The sequence below is a fragment of the Hylaeus volcanicus genome, chromosome 1 (genome assembly GCF_026283585.1).
Source record: "Hylaeus volcanicus isolate JK05 chromosome 1, UHH_iyHylVolc1.0_haploid, whole genome shotgun sequence".
Taxonomy (NCBI): domain Eukaryota; kingdom Metazoa; phylum Arthropoda; class Insecta; order Hymenoptera; family Colletidae; genus Hylaeus; species Hylaeus volcanicus.
Window position 1 is genome coordinate 21,536,416 of NC_071976.1, and position 27,268 is coordinate 21,563,683.

A 27,268-nucleotide genomic window follows, 5' to 3' on the forward strand; every position below is an offset into this window, starting at 1 on the left:
TTTCCACCCTTGGTAACTGATTTACGTTAGCGACGAGCATCGCGATCGCGGCCGTTATGAATTTTCCCTAAAAACAGAATAAATAATTTGTCTCGTGCGCGTATTCCAGCATTTTGGGAAAGTTGAAATTTTGTGACACTTTAGGTTGTAATCTCAAAACTATGCTCTTTTATGGATTCGATTAGTAAGCGAAGACCTATGCGAAAACCCAGACCTACACGGTCATCTTCGGATGTAACATTCGAATAATACCAAGTAATATACTTCTTTATATACACAGTCTTAATTTATACTCCCTATAAATTTATTAAACAATTATTAAGAGAGACGTTGGTATCTCAGTGGGCTCGATTTAAACGCATTTATCCAGTCGATGAAACAACTATTTTAAATCTCTCGGAATCGATTGCATTAAGACGATATTTACATGAAATCGGGTTTCTTGAATTCTTAAACGCTTTCATGGGCAACGATCCGCAGACTCTTCTTGAAATTAAATTAAACTACTTCCTGTTTGTCGCTCGGATCAGCTCGTTGGTCACGGTTACATCAAACCGTTCGCGTTTAAAACATTCATCGTGTATCCTGGATGAAGGTGACACTCGAAGAGCGAGCTAATGTGACATTTGGTACAGTAAATATGATATATTAACTGTTAAGAGCCGAAAGAAACGGCACGGTCAAGAAACGCGGCGCGTGTTAATGGTTTATGGGTAGAAACTTAATGGGTCGATGGAGCTAATTGAAGGGAGCCGTGAAATCTTGATGAATGAAAGCGTGGAGCTTTCTTTTCTCTTATGGTTGCATGTAAAGTGAGTCATTCATATATTTTCGCGTACAAGACAGCTCGGAGCGGTTACATTTCCTGGCGAGTATATTTAATTAGCAGTGATCTGCGCATCAATCTTCTTGGTACCTTTCTGACAGGACTATCATCAAGAAGGGGGATTTAATTTATAATAAAACCGTATTAATCGATTTCAGTGTCGCTCACCAAGAATTAGCTTAATGAAAGAGGATGCGTTGGTACGTTCTTTTATCGTCTGCAGTAGAAATCAAACTGAATTCAATTATTATATTATGTCTTCCTCAAACATTTTCTTAAAGACGTTTTGACCATTCATATTTATCTGATTTGTCTTATTTATACATTCTTTCTCATGAATAAGGCAAATATGGCAAATATAAATAGAAATATGTATATAATTTAACGTTTTTGTAACTACAATATTACACTACTACATCTAGCTGACTTAACTCTGTCGAGTCCGACTCGACAAAGGGCAGCAAAGGGTTAAATACCTCACTTCGTTTGCACTTTCAGTTCATTTTCCAACCGCAGACGCCAATAACAGCGGTCCCCAAATTCAAGATCCTCCAAGAGTGCCACTTACGCGCCAAGCTGAACTGTAAGACTGAAATGGAGACGATCGCGGGGCCTAATCGAAAAGCCGATGGGGCAAGCCGAAGGTCGAACCTGGAACAACGCGTAGTGCAACGGATGAAAAGGACGAAAAGGGTGGCTGGGGGTTGATAGGGGGTTTGGATCGGCGTACAATATAGCCCCGCGATTGCCCAGTAAATATCGGGGCGAGGTTATAGCCGGCTCCGCGGCCCGTAAACCAAGACATTAAATTTTATAATATTGCGTCCCGTCTCGCTCCCGTCCCTCCTCGACATCTGCCCCCTCGAGCACCCTCTCGCGTCGTTCGCCTAGCCAGCGCCCTCGCGCTCAGCGGGTCGCGCGCTCGCGCGCTCACCGTGCTTTTATTGGCTATTTACAGAGGAAATGGCCTCTAAATTAACTGCAGACTGCCGGATTGCTACCTATACCGAGCGGCCTCGTATAACGCCTCGCTGCTCCCGCCCGTTAAGATCAAAATCGAAATGACAGAACGGCGGCGATTAATTTCGCGCGCCAAAATAGAGGCTTGCCCGCCAGGTAGGTGCGAGAAACTACCTCCAGGTGGTGGCTAGCGCGGAGGACCAGGGTCGAAACATTACAGGGGGTGCAAGGGCGAATTTGGAGGAGGTACTTTTGAATAAAAATTGTTTTGAATAATAAAGGGTGTATTGGAGGGAAATTTCCTTGCGGAGAAGGTGAGGCAAGAAAAGTATGTTGCGGAAGAACTGGTTTGGAGTATGATAGAACTTAGTCTGGCTTCTATTATCTGAGGTTAAGCATTACTTCTGTTATAGGCATCGGTATTTGGATTAGATTTTATGTATGTCACAGAAGAAACGATGGTAACCCAAACATTCAATTTCGCGGACCAAAATAGAGGAACGATCTCCAGGTGGTGGCTGGCGCGGTGGACGAGGATCGAAACCATTAGAGAAGGTGCAAGAGCGAATTTGGAGGAGGTACTTTTGAATAAAAATTGTTTTGAATAATAAAGGTGTATTGGAGAGAAATTTCCTTGCGGAGAAGGAGAGGGAAGAAAAAAATGCCACGGGAGAACTGCTTTGGAGTATGGGAAAACTTAGTCCAGTTTCTATTATCCGAGACCAAGTATTACTTCCATGTATATCACGGAAGAAACGATGGTAACCCAAACATTCAGTTTAGCTTGATTATTTTCATTAATTATATTTGTTATGATTCTTCTCATAGAGGTTTCACCGTGTTATATTCATCGATGTATCTCTGCGCTGTCTTGAGAATTGCTGATTCATCACTCGTTCGTATGAAACTCTATACCCAGAAAAATTCGATAAAGGTACGGATCAATTACTTCTTAAACATTTATTTATTATAAAGGCCGGTTTCTCCATTACCTCCAGGCGTCAATATCAAGGGTCGACGCTGCGTGGAGGGCTTGGGAGTATCCTTTAATTGCACTGTGAATTTTTTATCGTCTGGTTAGAAGAAAATTCACGAGGTTGCAGGTTTTCCGCCGGAAGCGACCTTAAAGAATCTCCATCAACCTTTCATGGCACGTAACAAGTTTGATACTGTTGGTTAAAATACCTCTTCAAGCTATAGTGCCCATCAAACATGGAGGCGCGCAGACAAGGTGTCTCGTCGACGAAGATGGTGGTGTAGTAAATTCTGGAATTTTTAACGCGTTGATTGGTCCATGGAAGCAAGTGAGACGTTTTCTCATTGATGGATCTTTTCGAATACTCAGAGATTATTTAACGAATATTTAACAATTTATTTACCGGGAGCCTATTTATAGGCTTTTTAATTGCAGTATTTAGCTATTCGAATTTATTTACTGTGTTGATGGTTGTTTACTTACAATGTTTAGTGTTTGGAAACAGACTTGGCTTTCAATGTGTCTAGTAACAATATTGAGGAATTATTATCAGGCTGGATTGGCATCTATATATATATATATATATATAGAAAATTCTTTTTTGAATTAAAGATTGTTTCTAAATAGCTCGGTAGATAAAGTGTTAATAACAAGCAAGGCATTCATCTTCGGATCGAGACACGCGGGGGTATAAATTCGAAAACTGGCTGCGAAGTTTTCATCAAGGATATCAGGTCTGACAACTCGACGCCAAATAAATTTCATATCTCAATTAGTTTTTGGGGCACGCGACGGCGCGTGGCAGTCGTCGGCCCCTCAGTTTTCGCCCTTCTGGTTCTTCGACGCCCGTAGGCAGGGGCGTAATTCAAACGCAAATATATTAAGTGTTGTCTACGCCAAGACTCTGTTTAGTGTGTCCGTTCCGTTTAACCCCGATAACCATCCGTTGCGCAGACTCGATTCCAACTGACAGGTATGAGCACAGGTAGCAATTTCGAGGGGTGGACGATTTTTTTTCACTAATCGCAGGGAATCTTCAGTCGACGATTGTTAATTAAACGAGATAAGATCGAAGAAAATTGAGTTTCGGGTTGGTTATCGAGGGGCTGAGTATCACGGCATGAGTAGATAGAAATAAATATTGAGAGGGGTAGGTCAATTCTTACCCCTTCAATTCTGAATCACTGATTAATGTTAGAGATGTTCTATGATTTTCAAGTGCCTACTCAGTTTAACAGATACTGGAGAAATTCGTAAAGGTCACAGACAGCTCGAAAGATGGAATCGATTCGACAATAGATTATAGATATATGTATAGTTCAAAGATGCTATAATTGTACTGACACGTAAAATGATCAATCAATCGCATCCTTTCCTTTTACTTATTAAGAAGACAGAAAAAGATTCGAGCTAATTCCTTTTTGACGTGGTTATCGGGATTCAATCCAACCGTCGATAATCGTCAGATTATTCTAAGAATAACTTCTCGAGAATCATTTCTAAGGTGTAATTGTTACTATTTTTATTCCAATTATCATCTTGATTTCTTAATTATGGAAGTATATGATTAATCTATATACATAGATAAAATGTAAGTAGAACATCATTTCAATTAATACTGAAAAATTCAGAAACTATGTGTTCTCATAATAAAATAAACATAATTTTATAATAAGCAAACGGAACATATAGAACATCATTTCAATTAATACTGGAAAACTCACAAACTATAGTTCTCATAATAAAATATCATATAAATAAACATGTTCTCACAATAAAAATTGTGTACAAGTATTCGTTATCTGCTGCAGTCAGAAGCGCGATAATATTGCTTAAACGAAAAATAAATAGAATTGTCCCTATCGTGACCGCAATCTCTGTATTCCCTGCGCAAACGCGATCAGAAAAGACATATGTTTGAGCTGTGTAATGTATACATAGTTCCTCCTCGGACACATCGTCCTACAACATATTAACAGCTTAGGCGGTAAGCCTTTTATATTACATTTTTCCCTCTATGGGGTCTCCTAATCCAATGGGGTAGCTGCTCGCCCTATAACACGGGGGCGCACATAGCGAATTTGACCTGAATCGAAGTTTAACCTAGCTGGTATCGAGGAACCGCAATTTCTACATCTCTCCTAAATAGATACGAAGATATAAACATCTTCCGCTCATATTATTCGCTAAAACCATCAATTTTTGATACTCTATGGGCATTTATATTTCACGATTGCTTACATATGGAATAAAAGGAATAAAAATAGGAAAAGAAAATTAATTTTTCAGCGTCCAGGACTGGGCACCACGACCAAATGGCCTCTAAATGGTTTCTCTAGGGAAACTCAATTGTGTCACGATGGCATTTCCCAGTATCGCCACTAGTTCGGGAGCTTGTCGTGCTCTGAAACACAGTCTTGACCCAACACTTAGTTTCAACAGCAATAAAAAAACGTCGATTATAGCTAATTTATAGCTAATTTCATACTAATCCTCATAATTAGACTGCGGATCTTTATACAAAATAAAATCTTTGCAAACGTACCTACAAAAATTGAACCCAAATAAGAATTTGTATTATTCCGCAAATATTATGACACGAGCTTTACTTTCAATCTTTTTTATATTCTTGCATTTTGTGTAGTTTCTTGCACATTCAAATTTCCTATAAGTGCATGAAAACCCGCAGTCTCGAAATTATATAGTTGTATACTATATCTTCTAGTTTTCACTCTTCCTTAAAGTTTCCTTTCAAATAACTCCAACAAAAACTGATAAAGAAATGGGTGAGTGAATCAATATACCGTGTCACACAGGTGACCACATACCTCCATGTCCTCAACAGCGACTGCACAACCTCCAAATGCCAGCACCCCTCAACTCGATCCTCCATCGCGGTATAGTTCGTTTCCCATGCGCGTATGAGCATCGATGATCCCGACAACCGCTTTACCAGCGACAGTCGCTTCTTCCGACTTGACTTTGTGAACATTTCACGCCCGAAGCCCCAATTAAGTAGAATGACTGACCCAACTCTAGAGGCAGCCTCTAGGGGTGGATGTATTGTCCGAAGTTCTTAGATGGGAGCTGCTCGACCGACGCGGACATAACTTTGTCGATCGAATAGTATTTGCAGGGCGCACCCTGGCCGGGGTTGGCCCATTGTTTGCCCTGAAACGCACGCAACGCGGAATCATCCCTCGACGCGTGACTTACGTGCCTGTAAAGCCAAACACAGCGGGACGCGCGGTTCACGGGAACCGTAGTCTCCGCCGCGAGAAATCGACGAGAGATGAGTGGTCAACTTGATCGATCGAACAGCTGACGGTGTGAAATCGGTGGATAATTTTGCTTGTTGAAGAAGTTACCACGTTGGGAAGGATTGAAATCTAAGGTGGGGCTCTTTGAATAATTTGTTTTTCCAGAGAATACGTATGCAATTTTGAAAATGTTTTTAGACTTAAAGTATACGAAGGGAGCTGTAATGAAATTTGTATTTATTCAAAAGTTATGGTTAATTATATGGAGGGGTTATAAATAGGTCTTGATAATATGGTGGACGTGGCACCCAACCGCCAAATCATGTGAAATAGAAAAACAAGAGAGCTTTATAATCTGCATTAGTGTAGCTATCGTTAAGCATAATGGTATGTAAAAAATATTATTACTGGAGCTTTTCTCGAACATCGTCATTTTATTTAAAGTATCTCGATATTTTAAACTTTGAGTATTAACTTCTGAAATATAGTTAAAGTAGACATTATTTGACGAAATTTATTCGAAATTTTGATTCGAATAATCACCGTCTATTCTGATTTGATCGAACGCGTCGTAGATCTCGCTGGATGCAAGAGGACATCAAAATGCAGAGCATTGCATCGGTGCGCGGCAGTAGTCAAGAATTTGACGATACGAGGGGCCGGTAATAAATCTTTAGCCGGGACTTAAGTTTCGAAGTAAATCTTTCCACGTTTTAGCAGTAAGTCCAGAGCTCACCGCGGAAAGGGATCAGGAATACCGACTTGCGGGATAACAGCTTGCGCGGCATCGCCAGGCACCGGCCTCGGCAGCTGCGTAGATCAGGAAAGGTGCTAAATCCACTTGTGACGAGTTTAAAATCGAGTCTATCGCCCATACTGATGTGTCTCGCCTTAATCCACTACGGAGAGCAACCCTTGGACTCGTAAACGCGTTATTCGGACGCAGCTCGGGCGGATTCAAGTCCCTCGAGGCGAGTTTTCCTCGTCTCGACAGAATTTCGACGAAACGTCAACGAGATAATTGATACTCTTCCCTGATTAAAGAACCTTCGTAAAATGCCACGAAATTATATGATCACGAGAGTAACCATTTCGATGTTGAATTTTATTTACTTTGAAATTTTGAAATTCTTTGGAATGGATTACATAGTTCTACAAAGTGTATACGTTGGTAATTTATTTTTAGTTTAAGTTATCATTATCGATGCTACTTCAACGAGATTTTGTTGCGTATTAGTGAAACACTAAATAAAACAAGATAATTCGCATCGTTGAATTAACATTAATATTTCATTTCGGAACGATTCCGCTCGCCATAACTAGATGAGCGATTACATCGTTTGGAATTTCGTGAATTGTTTACCACTGGTGCAGGGATTAACCAGTTAGGGAGGTTTCAGTTTTGCTGCCATGATGAATAGGTGATTTTTGTGCGAAGAGCACGATAATAGGTACTCGATAAGGAAATTTGATTTTCGGAGTAAAATGGACGTTCAAATATTAGTTTGGAAGGCACTGATACCGAGTTAATTTCATGCACTGATTTGTTCTCATCAGAGTTTTTCGCGACGGGGACTTGAAGGCAAATTAGAGAAATTTGTTTAGAATGGAGTTGGACGAGTATGGCGAAAGAAAGTCGTCGGTCAAGGAAACGCGAAGAACTGGCGAACGGATGGGAGGAAATAAAGTTTCGGCGGGTCTGGAGGAGAGAGCAACGTGATTCAGATATCGCCTTCTTGCGGTAATCAATTTCCATTAACGAAGTCTCGGCTCTGTTAGGGAGAACGAGGGGTCAGGGACGAGGGAAACGGAAGGTGAAATGGAGATAAAGAAAAAGCGAGTATCAGGGGACAAATCTGAAGACGGTTCGCCGTAATCAGAGTTTCAACATTTTTATTCAAACCTGCGTCACCGATACTCTATGACTCTCTCTGTTATTAAGTTTATTATTTCATTCAGGTGCCAACAAAATTGTCGAACAAGACGAAATATACTACGAAGCGAATCAGTAAGCACGAGAAAATGAATTTAACCAGATTAATAGCAAAGATAATCGAAGGCGTTCTAGGAGTACGGCAATTTGCAGAAAGTTTCTATAGACCTTTCCTCCCCGGGATTCTTTGAGACAACAATAAACAAATCGGGGATAACGAGAGAAGTGTCGAGGCGTCCCCGATCCTCTTCCAGGGAAGTCCGTGAGCCGAGAAAATTGAAAAACTTCTTGGTAAAATTGTCCCGTCACTACAACTTGCACTAACCTTAACCTGCCTCTGCTCAATACATTCTAAAAACTAATTAAACTTTGAACATACACAAGAAGAGACCCGACCACAAGTTTCCGTCGAGCGATTCTCAGGGGTGGATTAAACGGAAGTTCTCACTCGCAAAAATGCTTGCAGCTGAAGGCGAACCAAGTACAATTACGAGATCGAAATAACCAGACCGACGTGATTTCAATCGTATTCTTATCGTACGATTGCTACGCAAACAAAACTTTTGAAACGAGCCAGTTACGAATAAATTTAAGAATATGTTTCAATATTAATTTATCGAGAGAATTTGAAGTTGAAATAAATAACTTATATAAAGAGGAAATATTAATTCAGTCAAGTTTCATCAAAGTCCCCGTAATTGTAGGTTAAAACAAAAAACATGAACGGTCAAATAAAAATAAATTTTCGATTACGATCCATAGTAGTCGAAAAATCCGCAAAATTCCAGAGGTTAAATAAAATTTCAATTCATTCAATTTGCTCAACGCTATTCACTCTAAATATTTCACGGAATGTGTAGCTTAAACAAAAACTTAATTCGTTCAATTTGTGTATTAATGTTTACGGTACACTCAACGCGAGAATCCCAATCCGATAAAAATCTTCTTAATGAAAATCTATAATATTGGATATTTTCGCAGAACGTCGAGGTCGAATGTAGTGTTCGTTCCGTCAATTTGCCAATTTTTCCTCTATTGAACGATCCGCATCTCGATTGGGGGCGTGGATTCTTTTTTCGGATAAATGTTTCACGTGTTAGTCGTGAATTGTGCAGACATTTGGGATAAAAAATATCGATTTTTAATTTTGAATAAACAGGAGAAGTTATTCCGAAGTGTCTGACGCTAAAATGATGTTTATTTCTGTGTATCGAAGAGTATTCATCTTTCGATAAAAAAAAAAACGAAATTCTTGGTCTTCCCTTTACTAATTTAGGACTACTTCTTAAGTTTCTCAACTTCCATAGCGAATCGTTGAGTTTTGGCTTCTTCGAAACATTGGAACTTTTATGAATTTAACTATTTACATATGATTATTCATTCACTTTGTCATATTCTGACATTAGTTTCATCCTAAAGTTATTTCTCCATATTGGCTAGCTTCAGTGATCGACTCAGAAACTCTCAGAGACCAACGATCCAAGACAATAGCAAGACTCTGGCCTACCCGTCAAACACGAGACCACGAACCAGTGAGGTCCGACGCGAGGACTCTGCAACCGAAAGTCCGCCGACGGAGGATCGTCGCGGACGACACAAACGGTACCCCGATCACAGGAAAGCGCGCAGGTAGCACAAACGCACGGGCAGAGTCCAGGCTGCGAGCAATTAAGCAAAAGCTGGCCGTGCGTCGAGTGGCAAAATATTTGCAGAAACCGTGGCATCGCCGTTCGGAAACTCGTTGGTAGCCGTAACTGGAATGTGAGATATGGCTGGAACTCGATCGACGTCCAAATGAAGCACGCCAGAGAGTCGGCAAGTGCTTGGTCGGATATTATAGACCTGTGAACGAGGCTGAGGGGGCGGTTGCCGCGTTAAATTGAAACGCTCGAAGGTAACGTCTAATGAAAGCATACGCGCGCAGCTAATATCCACCCCACTAGAATGTAATAATTTCGGAATGGTACTTCAGAGAGTGGCCGTACTTCTCCGACAAAGGTTTAAGCACGCGTGCGGAGCTATTCGGAATCACTTTTTCCACCCGCTAACGCAGAGGCACCTGTAAGGGGGGGGGGGGAGGGTAGGGAGCCTAGGTATAGGCGATTTATTAAAAAGTTCATTCGACAATCCACGCCCAGGGCCTCCGCATTTCGCAACGCGCGTTGATTTCGTTACCGAGCTGACGGGAACGAAGCCCGAGGGCCGACTGGAAAATCAAAATTTGCACTTCCACCTGGTTCGTTCCGTAATTGCGTGCTTCTCCGCGTTCGCACGAGCGCGATGGTACAAAATTCTCAAAATGTGCGAAGAGGATGAGTTAGGTGGATCTAATAATATTTAATAGATTCATAAATAGAGTTAACGAAATATGACAAATGTCTTTCGGTGCGTATACCTCCGAAGATCTTTACTCGACTGACGCTTATTCAAACTTTATCAATCGTGCTTTTCTTTAAATCACTCGCGGAAGGTGCATCATGTTCAGGTGATTTTGGGTGATCAACAATTAATAGAGATAGAAACTTACTCATCTTGTCAATAAACCATGTCTCACAAAGAAGTAGCTAAAGAGCTCTTATCTTTTCTATCGTGTGTAAATAATGAGACATCGATGGTAAGATTTGAAAAATAATTGAGCCGTTCATTGCACAAATCGATTAACCCCATAAAACAAAAAGTTGAGAAATGCGATGAAATAATGTACATTGTTTCTTAAAATTCCCTTTATATTATAAATTCAAATAAATATTGGAAAAAGTTCTTTCTTTTTCAGGAAAGTTATTATAAATATAAATAGTTATGACTATACCAAGTGCTTCGACGCTTAAATTTAAAATTTTTCAAAAAGTGGAGCTACTCGATTCGTGCAGTGAACGGCTCAATCGACGATCCTGGTGATTACTGGTGCTTCACATTTGTATAATCTCCACTTAAATATTGATTCGTCTGGAAAGTCCGTGGCGATTTTTGGTAGGTGGCACAGGTCTGAATATATCGGAATGATTGAAAACAAATAATGGTTGGAAACAAAATGGTACCTACGTAATTCAATAAATGTATATCAAAATTCAAACGTGCCTTTGAATTTTTCTTAAAAATTGCACGAACTTTCTGGACAACCCTAATCCACCGTATCAAGCAGCTGGCAAGCAAAAAAAATTCGAAAAAGTGTTTCTAGCGTTGCGACGCGCGTGTAAAGTAATCTCATCGTTTGCACAGGGGGTTGCGCGCGGCCATTGGTTTCGTGAAAATCTATCGGGAGGAAGCTTTCAGCGATCAACTGTGATCGCGGTATAGTTGGCCAGGTATTTCGGAAACGATAAAAAGAGTTTTCAAGAGTTGCAGCTAGAAACGCGAGAATGAATCTCGTTGGAGGACCGTGTCCGTGCGATCGTGTGTCTATGTGTACGTCCATGTGTGTGTTCTGACGCGAGTGCGCGCGCGTTCGCACCTCTCGTCCGTGGCTCGGTGTTAAAGGGTGGGGGCACGAGAGTATGTGGGTGTTGTAAGCACAAATTGCCACAAATTGGAGAAAATTGAATGAAGCTTACAGCTTAACGAAGGCACTAAATCCTTGTGGAACGACCTATCTTAACATGCAGCCCATTTTCGTGATAAGTGAGGAGATGTCGTGCGTTCAAAACACTCCATTGACAAATCGCGATAGTGTCGATTCACGCGATCTCTCCACGATGCTCATTGGCAGGTTCTTCTAACGGAAACAGGATACGATTTTCTGTGTCTTGTTGCTCGCGACTCGGAGCTGCTCGAAGTTTCAGCATGTGCTCAGGTGTTGCTGGTGAATTTGAAACGAGTGGGAATGTATTTTTGATAGTAATTTGTATTAAAAAATTGATTGATTTTTAGAATGCAAGGGGATCTATTTTAATAAAAGCATTTTTTTTGTGAGGAAAAAATGGGCTCGACTCTAGTAACACGAAGATGTATCACGTTTCAGTTAAACCACACGACAAACCATACAGATTTTAGAAATACTAAAGAAAATATTGATATCCCATCGTGAACTGTGCGACACGAGTATGCATACAGGTAGCATGACGGTACAAGCCAGAGTGACGCGACAGAGCGTGCCATAGGTATTGGATGAAATTGCTGCGTAATAACTCAGTCAATATAGCGACAGAACGGTGAAAGCGTGCTGTTATTTGAAATATTCGAACTGACAAAGAGCTAACAATAAAATTCATCACTAAGAAAATAACTGTATCGTAACTTGACGATTATTTTAATCTGTCCCAAAGGTAAGTCGTAGAAATCTTGTCTCTCATTGTCTCTCGACATTAATATTTTCATTAGATAATATACTTGACATAGTTCGGATAATATAGTTAAAACCCATGCGACGAATGACGATAGCGTATTAATTTCGACCGTTTCCCAACGCGATGGAAACAATGCAACCTTCCCCTAATATCTGTCAAGGATTCGCAAGAAATCTCCGACGATCGTTGAACAAATCCAAATAACATTCACTCGGAATCCCTCAGGCGGCGTTCGGAGTTCGATAGAAAGTTTCCAGCCCCCGGCCGAAAGGAAGCATTTTATTGGAGTACTCCTTCGTTAAAGAAGCCCCCGATGTTCGCGAAGGATCGAAATCGACGAGGTGCGGGGGGTGTGGAGGGTTGAAAACGGCACGAGGCTGAGGAAGAGGGAAAGAGGAAGGTATAGACGGAACGGTTCCCTATTTGTAGCAAACAGGAGACACTGACGAGAGGGCCAGGCAGGCGTGCTAGACGTGGAATATGTCTGGCGTATGTGGAGAACCTCGTACACTCCCTCGGGATTGTTATGGGGGGCATTCCGGCTTCTGGTATGTAATATCAGAAATTCCTATCTACCTGTGTGTCGCCTGTTGCCCGTGCACGTTGTTCCAATTCGACCAGGCGGGGTACACGGTGCGTCGCGAAAGTGGTATTACTTCTGCCGGCATGGAGGCCCAGGAGGGTGAAGCTTGAGTGCCTGCCCTCTGATTCGTCGAATATTCGGAGGGCGAAACTATGCGAGTCCTACGACAAAAATTAACTATAGAGACGCCCGAGGATCGCGGACATTTCGTTTGACGCGACGAAACGAATCCGTTTTCCCCGTTTTACACGGACTCTTTTTAACACGATTTCGCGCAAACGTGTTTCGACATCTCGCCGGCGTGCCTCAAAGTTGGGCGAATTTTTATTTCGAACAAAGAACAACGGACGAATTTTCGAGGAACCGGATTTATTCGAATAACAGTTGATTCGCTTTTATTGTAAACTTTGTATTTGTCGTATGTCAAATTTCATCTCTTTTTTGTCAATTTTTATGAAAGCAACTTTTCAAGAAGCAATCAGGGTAAACGGTTAGATTTTAGTATGTATCTTACTGTTCCGAGTAGGAGAGTACTTCCGTGCTTCTTGCAATGTTGACGAACATCGTCAACATAACAATATCTCTTACATCAATTTTGCTTTCCGCTTATGCGTATGATCTACAATAAAATCCGTCGAGCTGAAGCTGGTCCAATTGCAAGCGTACTAGACAAATTTTCAAACTTATTCTTTTCGAAAATAAAGCGTCATACGAAAAATTTTTACTGTATATTTTCGATTCAATTTTTTACGTAGGATCACCTCTTACTCGCTTGTTCCACCAGTTACAGGACACCCTGTGTAACAGACTGCATAAGCTACGATCAAAATTAATGAAATAAATATACGAAGAATAAACAAAAGTTATCAGTAAAAGCTTGAGGAATAAAAAACAGTGGGGAAAATTCATAATAAATGGCAAGAATTTCCCTTGCAAATGAATGAATTATATATAAAATAGAGGATTGGGATCGAGAAATTCCGCCGACGGATGAACCGCGCGGAGGATCGGTTGCAGGAAGGCCTTCCAGGGCAGGCGTGCAATGTCGTGTCTGAAACGGGCCACGGGTCTCGCAACGCGGAAGGGTAGTTTTAGCCAGAGGCATCGGTTGTCTGCATCCGACACATTGTCAATTTGCCGCCGCTCGTCTCGCCTATTTAAAATCGATTGCGTACAGGCACATATGCCTTCGCCTGCAAATACATTTCCGGCCGCCCGAGTGTCTCAACGCAGTTACCATTCGTCCCCTCGAGTAAAAAAACACGTTTTTAAACCATCCGCGCACCATTGAACGTCTTCGATCGAGTCTCGACGAACTTTTCAATAAATATGTCTCGCCACAAAAGTTCCACAAGATATACTTTCGTAGGAAGATTTAAATTTAATATATCGACACGTTGCAATTTTATTTTGGTTATGCAAGTTTAGTTATACTTGTATTTTAGTTTTTCTGAGGCTTCCATGGCTTCGAGGACTGAAACTTGATAGTCAAAACATTTGGGTAAAATCTTTGTAAATGTACCTACAAAAACTGAACCTAAATAGGAATCTATTTTACTCAGCATAATATGAACTTTACTTTCAATATTTTTTATATTATTGGCTATTGTGTCCATTCCATAGTTTCTTGCACGTTCAGATTTTCTACAGATGCATAAAAATCCGTACTCTAGTCATAATCAAAGTATGCTTGTTTTGATACATACATGACTGAGAATTGTTTCTAGATACAATGTTAATACCATAGCTACCAGTTTCCTGTAATAAGCAATGTATTCTCGAATGAAAATCAAACACCACGTGAGAAGTGAACGAGAAATATTCTAATATGTTTAAGGACAATTTCTACGAGCATCACTACAGAAACCGTTACTGTAACGTGTTACAGTAAAAATTTAACGCGAGAGAACGATTTAACGATAAAATTAATTTAAATCAAACAGAATCACCTTCGCATCTGTTACTCCGACCACTTTGCCTTTAATTACTTAGAACTCTTTCCATCTGCAAATGTAACAAATTGATTCGATGGATGGTCGATTTTTCCAGCCCTGAAAACTGTTTTGAGCGCATCGGGGATAAAAAAAATCCTGCCCTGGGGCAAATATTTGAAACATGTACCGCTATCAAGGAATCCTGCGGTGCACGCGCGGATCGCACATCGCATTCCCCGTTTATGTCTGTTTCATTAAACCGGGGAATTCCGGTGTATTTTTGGAAACATCGGAATCAAGCGAAACCGCTGGTTACATCATTCTCCATGGACGGTCGCGTTCGGTCGCGAATATTCCCGCGACACGAGGTGAAAATTTCTCCGTGTGACCGAATACTGCTGACCAGCGACGTTAATTAGGCGACCTTAATACGATTAGTGACGTATTTGCATATTACGACCCGAATGTTTTCGATGCGTGCCGTCTGCAGCCGTTTCGGGGCGACAAGAAGCATGCAAACGAGGAACGGGAGAAAAGAATCGGTCGTCTAATGGTTCTCGATGCCACTAATTATCTCGTTCGGTGGACACTCGTTTCCACGAAGGGTTGCTCCGGCTTGGAGGAAATCGTGTTCGATGAGCACTCAAGATTCGCGAGTGATTAAAATTAGTTAGGTGTACAGTGTCTCTTCGAGTATTTAATTAGAGTTTGTATTTATACCTCTGTTCAATGTAGCAAAGATGAAAGAGATAATTTTATAGTGCTATAGCTAGAAGATAAACTAGAAAGTATAAAAAAGAACGAGTCATGGAGAATGCATCCTCTATAAATAAATGAATCAAACTACCGTGTCATAGAGTCATAGCGCCATCGGTGGAGCGAAAAATTAAAATTCATCTTTCAATGCTTCTCTAGAGCCGAATGGGAAAGTTAATATCAGCGTTTCCTTTTCATACCGCCTGACGTGAACGTAAGATATCGGACGTGCTCTCAAAGCACGACGTCTCCGATATTAACCCCGCATTGTGAATTATTTTCAAATTAATGCAAGAATGCTGAACAGTCGACCAACGAAGCGTTTCCGTCGTGTTTATTAAATTTCTTTGACATCAGCTCCCTCCTGGTAACATGGCTTCTTGGCATCGATGCGTGTTCCTCCGTGGGAGTTACAACCGTTTCGAAATTTCATTCTCCGAAAATTAACAACAAACAGCACGCCCATTACGCGAGTCGAAGCAATCGTTCGCGAAGCATACAACGATTAACCACGCTCCACACGCGCAACCGACGCGTATCGTAGATTTAGCAGCTTCGATATAAACGAATTTCGGTTATTTGTTGGCTCGTAGCATTTCACGTTTATTACGAACTTACTTCCACGCTAAAATAACTGTTCCAAACCGACGCGCGTTACCGAACAAGTATGAATTCTCGCTTCGACGTCCGTTATATAAAGCATTTCGACGTTTTTTTCGGAAGTGGATACCGTTGAAGTGGACAAGCGACGAACGTACGTTCCGAATTGAATGTTTCCAGCGTCTAGCTTTCAGGTAAAAAGCTTCTGATATAGGTTTCAATTTAATTTCATATTTAACGCTTTTGATATTTAGGTGAACAAGTTAATGGGAAGTTGTAAGTTTCCGACTAGCAATTTTAGATCTCATTCTTTATTAGAAATTATTCCACGCTGTTTTCATTATTTTGTTTAGGAATTTTTTATTTCGTTAGAGATTATTTTACAAGGGATCCATATGTAAATTTACTCCAATTTGAAGCACAGCGTTCCTTTTTACCAATTTTAGATTTCATTGATAATATGCTATACCTATTACATGTTTATTATTTTACTTTAATATTGATTAATATATAGTTTAACGTGGGACTCGTGGTTTGCAAGAATTGATTTATGACCAGGAAATTAGATATTTTTTTTTACAGTTTCTGTATCTTTACCGTGACGACCTCTGATAGCCTCACTTATTTTTAAAAACACACACAAAATTTACCATGAAAATATCCACATAACAACCACTAATAAACATACAGTCCGTCTCATAAGTATCCGTATCCTCTATGTCTATTGAAGGCATTTATCTAAATTACACGACAGGTTTGGTGTTTCCAAATAAATGTTTCGTTATAAATATATGCATGTGCAAAGTTTATTTATATATATATATGTATATTTATAAAGAAAAATTAATTTGAACTCGTCGAGCCTATCATTTAATTTCGATAAATTTTTTCAAGAAACATAGAGGGTACTTACCGGTCTGATCATGATTCCAACCCCGAACAATTGAATTCCTCAGACTCGAGTCGCGAAGAAAGCAGAAAACCGTCTCGACTTTCATTCGCGGAGATAGATCCTCGTCAACGATTCCCGAAATTCCGGAAAATCCCCGGGGGCGTCGGTCGTTTCACCCAGTTCCCCGCGAGACAATAATTCCCAATCGTCGCGATAAATATCCCCGGCTGAACGGGCGCATTATGTAGCCCCGGTGTCGTCGTCTGCCCGTGCGTCGTCGCCTAGCAGAGGAGGAATATCAAGCAACGTCAATACCGTCGGAGAACGGGATCCGCGGGCATATCGTCGGTGGGTGACGTCGTCCGACTTCCGTCTTCGGCTCGACGCCCGCCACCTTATAAAAAGGGTAGCTATTGAATTAAAAGGACGCAGCGAATAAAGCGGGCCTGGGCTACGGCGGTGGCGTTATACCCGAGGACGAAGAGGGACGGAAAGATCGAACAAGGGGATGAAACGAGGACGGTGGAAACGTGGTAAAAAAGGTTGGAGGAAACGAGAAGGAATCCTCTTCTCTTCTTCGCCCCCGTCCGGCCACGGCGCCACCCTGCCATCCCCCTCCCACGAATCCACCGGACGCCCGTGCTCAACGGCCATAAAAATAAAATTTCAATAAATCTCCAGCAGGGGGTAAGCTAGTGGGGCATCCAGAGGGCGGGCTACTCGCTCATTGGAGCTGCGTCCGCGGCGGTTACCGCCTACCACAAAACAGAGACAGCCAGACTACGGTAACCTGGATAGAGTTTACCTCGGGATATGGACAGCCCCGCCAACCGCCGTAGTCCACGAACGTGGAACTCCAGGGGCTTCCACTACCGCTTCTCGATTTCTTTCAACCCGCTTTTTCCCTCTCCAGCCGTTTCTCTCTCTCCAACCACCCCCGTCGTCGGAGACTCCGCCAGCACGCGCTCTTCTCCCGTGACTGCTTCTTCTTCGCGCGAGCCTACCGTCGCCCCTCCGCCGCGCCGGTGTCTGTCCTTATCGGGCCCGAACGGTGCTCCGCGAAACCGGAAGTCCGCCGATTTTATCGATCGGTTTCGCGAACACGTCTTGGGAGGTTTTACGGACTCGGTCCTTGGGGGGCTCCGTAAACGCATGAGACGATTAGCGTGCTTGAGTCGTTGGATAGGACTCTTTGGAACAGCTAAATTGGGGTGGATATTTGTTGACTATCTTAGTTTTTGATCTTTGATCCGCCTCGATGACTTCTGCTAAGTATCGAGGATTTTGCTGACAAGAGATTGGAGGGTAAACGTACACGTTGGTTTTCAAACCTGTTCCTAGGAGTCCACTTGAGGGACGCACACTGAACACTTGCTATCGATAAGAAGACGATCATCCCCGTCTTTGAGTCTATTTGCTCCAAACGACTCAACCTAGGTATTCACTTGAAAGTTTCAATATTATCACGGGAACACTCTGTAGCAGACACAACGTTGAGGGTAAGGGGTCTTTCACATCAACACGAGAGGGATCATCGTCAGGGTGTCGAGGCACTTGATCCATTCGCACGAACTGACGAGGTCATAGAAAATAACCCAAAAAAGTTTAACGCTTACGAGAACGAGAAGCCTTCCTAGCAAACCGACAACTTCAAAATATTTTTCAAAATCCTTTCAGATACGTTCAAACATCGCTAAAGACTACAACATATACAAATTTCGTCAAAATCTCTTTGTTACTCCAAACAGTGTCTGATTTTGCGTGGAATGACCCAGCAACGCGAAGTTTCCAAAACAGATGGATCCTGTCGGTTCACATCAATACCTGACATCTCCCCCTCACTCAGAACCATGATCGTGAGATTCGATAAATCCTGGAATTCGCAATTCTGGCATTGCCCACTGGCCAATAATCCACACCAACGAGTTCAGCTGTTTCCTCGCGTACAACTTGCTCTGCGACAAAATTGAGAACAAGAATAGTCATTCAACATCTGAACGCTATCATAAAGAGAGAGAAAATTCCAATATTCCATCATCTAGCCTATCCAAAGGTTACGATAACATTTACACCGTAAAAATATTTCTCTAGGAACCAGTAGCACTAATCGCGATATCTATTGTTACTTGTAACTGTTACTACGTGTATCGTAAACTCGACGACTTCGAGGTCCTGCGTCTCTCACTCGTGTTCTGATCTCCAACTCGTATTGTCACAAAATAAATATCGTAAGCAGATATCGAGAGTTAGAAAGTATATTATAAACTATATTAATATCCCACATAAAGAATCTAACAATTTCCTTTCTCGAACGAGCTAGCGAACAGTCTGCTCAAGGTCTCACCTCCGAAATCTCGATCGCTCGGATCTATCCAGGGTGTTTGAGGCGTCCTGGGGACCGAAACGGCGCTCTCCGCGTGTCGTTTTCAGGCTTCCCTGCAGCTAGCTACGTTCCTGGCCCCGCCGCCGAGTCCAAAGCAGCCGATTTAATATCACGCCCACAGACTGGGGGCAGGAGCGAGAACTGGCTGGCGCGAACCACGATGGAGACGAAGAGATGCGTTGGGGGGTGGTTCTGATCCGAGTGGGAAAGAGACAACAGCACTTGCTCCGACAGGAAGGTGGGGGAGTTCGGATATGGCAGCCCAGGCAGTCCGCTGTTTGCCTTGCTGAGGCACAGGCCGTTCCTCGGTTGCGTCTCGAGTATAATACTGTTCGCGCTTGAAACCACGCTAAATCGCAGTATCCCCAGGTGATGCACGGTCTGGGAGCCGCTTCCCTCGAGGGTGACATTCGTGGTGACACGCGGGTTTCCGGTACCGCGTCCTCTGTGTCGGGGTTACGCTCCCCGGGAAACGGCATGCTCAACAACATACACGGTATCTCCGGTAAGTATCGGCCAAATCGTGCCACAACTGTTGTTTCGTCGAATCTGTCGTCGGCAACCCATGACCTGGGTTCGTTATTGAAATTGACGCATTGATCAGCTGGCCATTCTTCTTGGCGGAGGGACAGTCGCGGTGGGGGACACTGTCATCTCCTGGCTGTTGATTGTTGTCTCTGTACTTGTATTGCTTTTTGAGAGAGCGAAGAATCATCCCTCTGGTACTATCTTGGCTAGTATCTTAGCTGGCAGTATTAATTGAGATGTTTTTTGGGACCAATGATTGGAAAAATCGAAGCTCATCTTGCGACGCGTAACTGCTATACCTCTCCAAGTGGAAAATTGAAGGATAAATTTAGGAAGTATTAGTAGTTTAGCTGAGGAACTACTGACAAAATGAGCTTTGATGAAAGATCAGGGGAGGAATATGAAATAAATGAAAGTGATGGCTATAATGCAATGCAGTCGCGGTGGGGGACACTGTCATCTCTTGGTTGTTGATTGTTGTCTTTGTACTCGTATTAGTTTTTAAGAGAGCGAAGAACTACCCCTCTGGTACTATCTTAGCTGGCACTTTCAATTTAGATGTTTTTGGAAGCAATGATTCGGAGAATCGAGGCTCATCTTGCGACGCATAACTGCTATACCTCTCGAAATGGAAAATTGAAGGATAAATATAGGAATTACTAATAGTTTAGCTGAGCAACTACTGAGAAGATGAGCTTCGATGAAAGACCCTGGTAGGAGGATCATAAAATAAATGAAAGTGATGACTATAATGCAATTCAGTTGCAGCGGTAGTCTACAGTGCGTCGGTAGTGGACAGTTTTTGGGGTGAATGTAAAGATCGCCATTATTTACGGTGATATTTCTATGAAAATAGCCTGATAGTCCTTTCGTCGATTAAAAGGATCATCTGGTCTTGGTTTTATTTTTAATTAATAAATTTGGGTGATCGACCACTGGTAGCAATTGAAAATGGCTCAACTAGCAAAATGTAGTTCGTACATCTTTGCGACTCTCTGAAATCGTCGCATCGCAGTGGTAATAGAGTAAACTGATGTCAAATCTGAACCTGGGTCAAAAATGGTTGTCGACGACTGATTTCGCTGGTCTCTGGTTCCTTTCGTTCATTGTTCACTATTTTTTGAAGACTGTTGAGTTTTTAATCGAATGTAAGCCAATGAGGTGGAAGATAATGATGTGCGTTGATCTGAATTGTTGGGTAAGAGAGATTTAGTGTAAATTTTGAATAAATATTCGAGGTCTCTTTGAAAAGTACAAGTCAAGCATTGAATAGTTTGTCATGGTTGCAATTGTCCGATATTCACCTCGAAATGTTCAGTTGTTTATTAGATATGAGCTTAAATAACAAATTGTGGGACATATTCAAGTGCCCCTTTTTCATTGATCAAGGGATCATGGCATCTTTCTCTCCCTCTTGTCCTTTCTATAAAGTAACACAAGAACTGTAAACACTGTTCAAGCAATAATTGTCACTTCAATTGTTTACTAGTCGAGGACGTGAGTCGAGGTTTTGATTAGATTTGGACGTGGATAGTAAAGGGCGATAGACGTTTTTCATTGTTGACTGATGGAGGTGGGGTTGGACTAGAGATTGATGCTGGATTTGTACAGGCCTCTCTGTCATTTTTTTCCTGCAATATTCCACTCAAACATATAAATAACAGTCGACGATCTAGCCGTTCGTTTCTTGAAAAAAATGCTCGAATCTTATTACTGCAAGTCATCGAATCGCGTCCAAGAAGAGTGTCGGAGGAAATTGAGTAATTCCATTCGCAAAATGAAAATTTTGAGTGATTCGAACAAATACCATCCTGTGGCGACGGTGAACGATGGATTTCATTTCGAATGCTGTGTCTTAATTGCGCATCCAATCAAAATGGTTTCTATATTATGTGATGGATCATATTGAAAAGCTTTGAAAGCTGCTTAATTGGCCATATTGAATCCGTAATACAGTATACAACATTTTTTCGGAATGTCGAGTGAACACTTATTACTTTTTCAATTTTTCAGTCGACGCGTTTTGAAGTTTTGTCGATAACCATAAAAATTCGTGTTTATGTAAACTCCGGGTGTAAACGATTACAACGATTTTTAAATGAAAAATCAAATTTTAGTTTTACAGATGATCGAAGCTCACTTTAACTGTGAACTTACGATTTATTTCGAAGTTGAGGAATTCTTGTCATTATGTATTCGTTAGCCACGATTGTATTATTTTTTTTTTATTCTCAAAAATCCTCTTTCATGGACATTTAAAGAGCGACATTAACTGAAGCTGCCGAAATTGCACGAATAATATGGCCATCTGCGTTTAAAATGTTGTTAATTATGAAAGGACAATTTATGTAATACCGACATCAAAATTTGTTAAAACGTACATGATTCTGTCGCCGGTGTTAGCGACATTCTAATTTGTGGCTATAATTCATGGTTAAGCAATTATATTCGCGAAGCATTTTTTTTCTGGTTATGCTACGCGTTAAATTGTTAACTATGCATAAACATGCGAGCAGTAAAATATCGATTTCATTATTCACTTTTGTTGCAAAATTTCGTGCCCGCTCCATCCGTCGGAACGCGTTCTATGACATTCATCTTGTGCGTTCTGAATTAAGAAACAATCACAATTTTCCTAATTTAACAGCACCGATATTAAAAACATTTATACGAAAACTGCTGGAAGTACTTTGTTCTTCAAATTCGTTCAGCTCAAATTAATGAGTGATAGAACGTCCTCTTAAAATATAGACACATCGAGTCCAAAACCAATGTATTTGCTTCTTATTCGGTCAAAGTGTTAAATATTTAATTTCGTTGCAAGTTACCAGGCCATTTATTACTTATTTCGTTCATAAAATATACAAGTGTTCGACCAAGTATACAGACTTTTAGCAGGAATCACAAATGCACGTATAGGATTTTCTGACAGTCTCTGTTCACAACTCAGTTGTTCCTGTGTACGTGAAACATTTATTTACCCCTGTGGCAATCGTTTATCGAGACACGTCGATTCTGCAAATTCTTGCTTCGAAACGTGTTTAGGATGCTCGAGAATCGGAAAAGGAAAAGTTTCTCTAAAAGGAAAAACTTTGCACCGATAACACGTGGCGGCGCGACCGTTCGCTTCTCTCTCGCTCAAGGAAACCGCTTCTCGAGTTTGATGACCTTAATTACCTCAACACTGATTACATTAGGCGGGAAGTTAAGGAACGATTTAGAGTTGGGATGTTGCCAGTGGTGGAAACTGAGCACGGCGCGACGCACCGTGTCGATTAACTATTTGCGGCACACGAATTTTAGTAGCTCTGAGACCATTCATGCACAACAATGATAAATAAATAATGATAGAAGCGTAACGCGTTCATTTGTGTACATTAAAAAATATCGAAAACCTTTCGTTTCTTATCTCTGGTTATTGTAGGGAGATCAGAAGGACTTATCATTGGACTTTTCAGTGTAAAGCTCAATAATAAATCCTTTCTAAACAGTTTTGTGTTAAGTATGAGATAATAGTTTAAGGAGTATGGAAATTAGACATCAGTTTACATATTTAGTTGTTTAAGCTTAAACATTCATACATCGTTTTTTTTATTATAGATCTTTAGAGATTATGATGATATTCAGTCATTTTCTTATTCTTATGATTTATTACATTTAATATCTTTGCAAAAAAGATTAATAACTAATGACACATTCATTACGTTACCAAGTATAAAAGACACTTGTATCGCCTTAAAATTAAAAGAAGAATGTAGTTAACAGACGTAGTCTCTACGGAAATGGAGTAAATCACTTGATCGATCATTTCTTTGATGATCGAGTCAATCACTCTGCTGCAAAGAGTTCAAGCACGATTCACCACCAATTTTTATGCGTTTTAAGAATCTCTAATTCCAAGCATTCCTAAATTTGTCAAGGTGCTCAGTTCGTTTCATTTCCTCCAGTCAACGAATCGGGGAATAAAATAATCGTTGCAAGCGCGAGGTTCTCGTCGAAGAAATGCGACGGTGATCGGAGTAATTCCATTACCTGGAGTAATTGCATTTGGTGCACCGTCGATTCACCAACAATATCGTGGAACAATGAGCCGATCGGACTCGTGACGTCCAAATGAACGCGTCTATCACAGGCGTTTCCGAATCATAATGTGATTTATGAATTTATTAATCAGACGTTTTCGAGCGGCCAGCCCTGTCAGTCATGAACTATTTGAACGTCAATACGTGCCGTGAGTGTCGTTATTAAAATCATTTGCGTCGGCGGGACGTTAAACTAAGGCTGATGATCATTCGAATAATTTAATATTCGAATATTTGACGGGCGTTCGATGAATGAACATTTAGCGTTTGAGTATTCGAGTGTCGTGATATCGTAAATGAATATAAAAGACACATTTAAGAGTACGAAGTCTATTCAATATAAATAGTAAACGTGTGAAACCAGTTACAAAATCGTTCCTGAAAAAAAAACACGAATATATGGACGAAAACATTAAGCAATAAATGACTTAACTGCGGCACCACATGTCACTGAGCCAAAAATAAGGTAGAAACGACTCGACGTATCGAAATTTCGTTGTTAATGGATATGCTCTGGAAAGTCTAATGAAATTGCTTTAAATACACATTTTATCAGCTAATACATAACAGTGCAGTCGATACTCTGTTACTCTGTATATCATCGATCACAGTGTTCGATACTACAAATACATAGATACATTATCAGCCCAAAAAGTGTTCCAATAATATTGGAATTTCCCAATTAGTCGAGTATTAGGGTACAGAAAAATTCGTCCAGTAGCTCCAGCCTTAAATGAAACCTTTCCAAGGTGTTCTTACGGTCTCCAGTGAATTAAAAGGACGAAGAAAATAATCACAGCGAGGTTACGTGCTCCACGCAGACCTAGTCCTTATTATTTTAATTCGATTAAAAGACCGGATAATCCGATCAGCTATAGGATTAAACAATCATTCTTCGCGCTAATAAGGGGCAAAGTACCGCGGAACAAACACGGAAGAAAGCGTAGACTCTAATCCTCGCGGAGGTCGCCGTGTTTGTGCATTGTTTATAAATTTTCACCGAACGCCCTGGCAATTAAGCGAATTAAATTTCGCGTGCATGCTGCGCACGTATTATTCTCCTTTTTGTTTTGAAATTCGAGAACATCAACGGGAAGGGATATTCGGTCGTATGGTTCGAGCGTAGTGAACCTCAAAGGGCGAGTGCAGTTGGCTGTTGGTCGCGTTCTTCAAATAAAATTCGCATTTTCCGACGACAAATTGATTTTACCGGTGACGAATTAAATTACACGCCTCGCATCGTGACAATTCAATTTCGAGCAATCCTTTTTTCCATCGGAATCTCGCAGTCGCGGGGTCAATAGTTATTATAAAATTGATGGGAAAATCTGGCAGCGATGCGTTCGCGTCGCGAATGTGTCGCTTTGTTGGACAGAAGAGGGATACAGCTGAATGGTTTCGATAAATACTCCTAGGGAGGATGAAAATATGTAATTAATTTTTTAAGACCCCGACCGAATGGTCAGCGTTGGTCAGATGTGGTCAGTTGTGGTCGGTATGGTTCAGCAGAAGTCTGTAGGGATTTATTTACTTAAACAATTACTTTGTTTCTCTTCGAGACGTAAATATCATCGAGATTCCATTAAAAAATCTGTTTTACACAGGTCATTCTATGTTTAAACTAATCTTTCCTGTTCTCGTACTGAGATTACGATGATAATATTGAGCCGAACGTAGTTATAAGTTAGCAATTTTTGGTAACAAGTGAAGGAAACGGGCTACGGTATTTTAGAAGGAAAACCAGCGACGAAGAGATCAAAGGAACTTGCCGAATTTCGGTCGGGAGCGAGGATGGTCATAAACGCTGGGCTTCCCAGTAATATCGAGGTAAAATCATCAAGAGCTATAAAAGTAAAACGGAAATAAAGACCAGTCATAAAGTTCATTCATACGGAGCCTCCATTGAGTAAACTTGCTCGCTGCACGGTGATCGAGAGCCCAGTATGCCGTTTCTTTAAAGGAACCTAGACTCGATTTATCGAGACGATCTCTCCGCGATCCTTTTGTTTTATTAATTAATTTAACTTCCCGTCTGCGTAATCTATTATTTACCTGTCGATTCCGGCGTGTTTTCCGTTCGGTTAGATTTCCAAGCTTCGTTGAATTTTCTATCGTACCTTTCCATTCCGATTTTTCTCCATTTTTGGAAGAACGCTTCGTTAAATTAAAAATATTTTCAGTTCGAATAGAATTAGAAGAAATGGGACGAACGACGCCATGAACTGTTATTTATATTGCAATAATCGAGTCGAATTTGAAACCGAAACGATTAATGGCAGACGAGATGTCGATCGAATGGAGTGAAATAACATGGATTCAATGAAATGTTTGATAAATTTAAAATAATTACTTCTAGACATTTCACTGCAGACGTGATTTTGTGTTGTGAAAAATGTTACGATATTATGCGAAAGATATTTGTATTCATGAGATATATGCCCTGGCAATCGACATTGTGTGACTGATAGGACACCATTGGTTTTACGATTATTGATAACGCCTCGTATTCTTTAATGAGAGATTAACGTGTCAATCTTATGCCAAGTTCTCGAGTGATTAAGTGAATGAATTATTGGAAGATGTTCGTTAGATGTATGTCGCGTGTGATTTATGCATGACGGTACACTGTCCCATTTCAGTCAAACGGACAGTTCTTGAACGAACGCTTTTCTAACGAATGGATAAGTCTTGTAGGACAAAAAGGGTGTTTGAAATTCATACATACATTTAGAAACCCGTTAAATAATTAGTAAAAGTTTGAAAATCCTCGTTACACAATATCAAGGAATTGTGCATTTTAAGTGTATTTTCAATTCCTCTCGCCTTCAGACTACGATAATTTCGGGACGACCACAATTTAATCATCCACTATATTATAAAATGTCAAATAAAATTTCTTCAAAACACCAGACTAGAATACTGGATCCAATGATAGCTAATAATTTTCACAAACACGCCACGCGAATTTCCAAATCGATATTCATGAAATATACAAGTTGCATTAACGGGTACAATTCATACGGAAACGCGAACCAATTAAAAACGAGCGGATTTGCCGCGGACACTTATATAACTTAACAAAAATCATCCAACGTACTCCCAGGAAATATTTGACGGGGAAATCGTGTAACTATTTCCGCGATTGTGCGACGCCGGTGTTGGAACACTGCGCTGTTCGTATGTTATTATGCAGGTGGTTGCATTAAACATTTTGGAAACGTCGGAAATTTATCACTATTAATGGCAAGGATTATAAAATATCCATGCAAAAC

General features: G+C 40.9%; 1 protein-coding gene across 2 annotated transcripts in view; it reads left to right on the plus strand.

The window, feature by feature from the left end:
• The first annotated feature begins 19,678 nt into the window (after positions 1-19,678).
• LOC128876161 (homeobox protein orthopedia-like) overlaps positions 19,679-27,268 on the plus strand; it is a 41,906-nt gene continuing 34,316 nt past the window's right edge. For both annotated transcript variants that reach the window (XM_054122301.1, XM_054122309.1), the window contains exon 1: positions 19,679-19,891. In XM_054122301.1, coding sequence (XP_053978276.1) covers positions 19,759-19,891 — 133 coding nt within the window. In that variant the 5' untranslated portion in view covers positions 19,679-19,758. The remainder of the gene's footprint in view (positions 19,892-27,268) is intronic.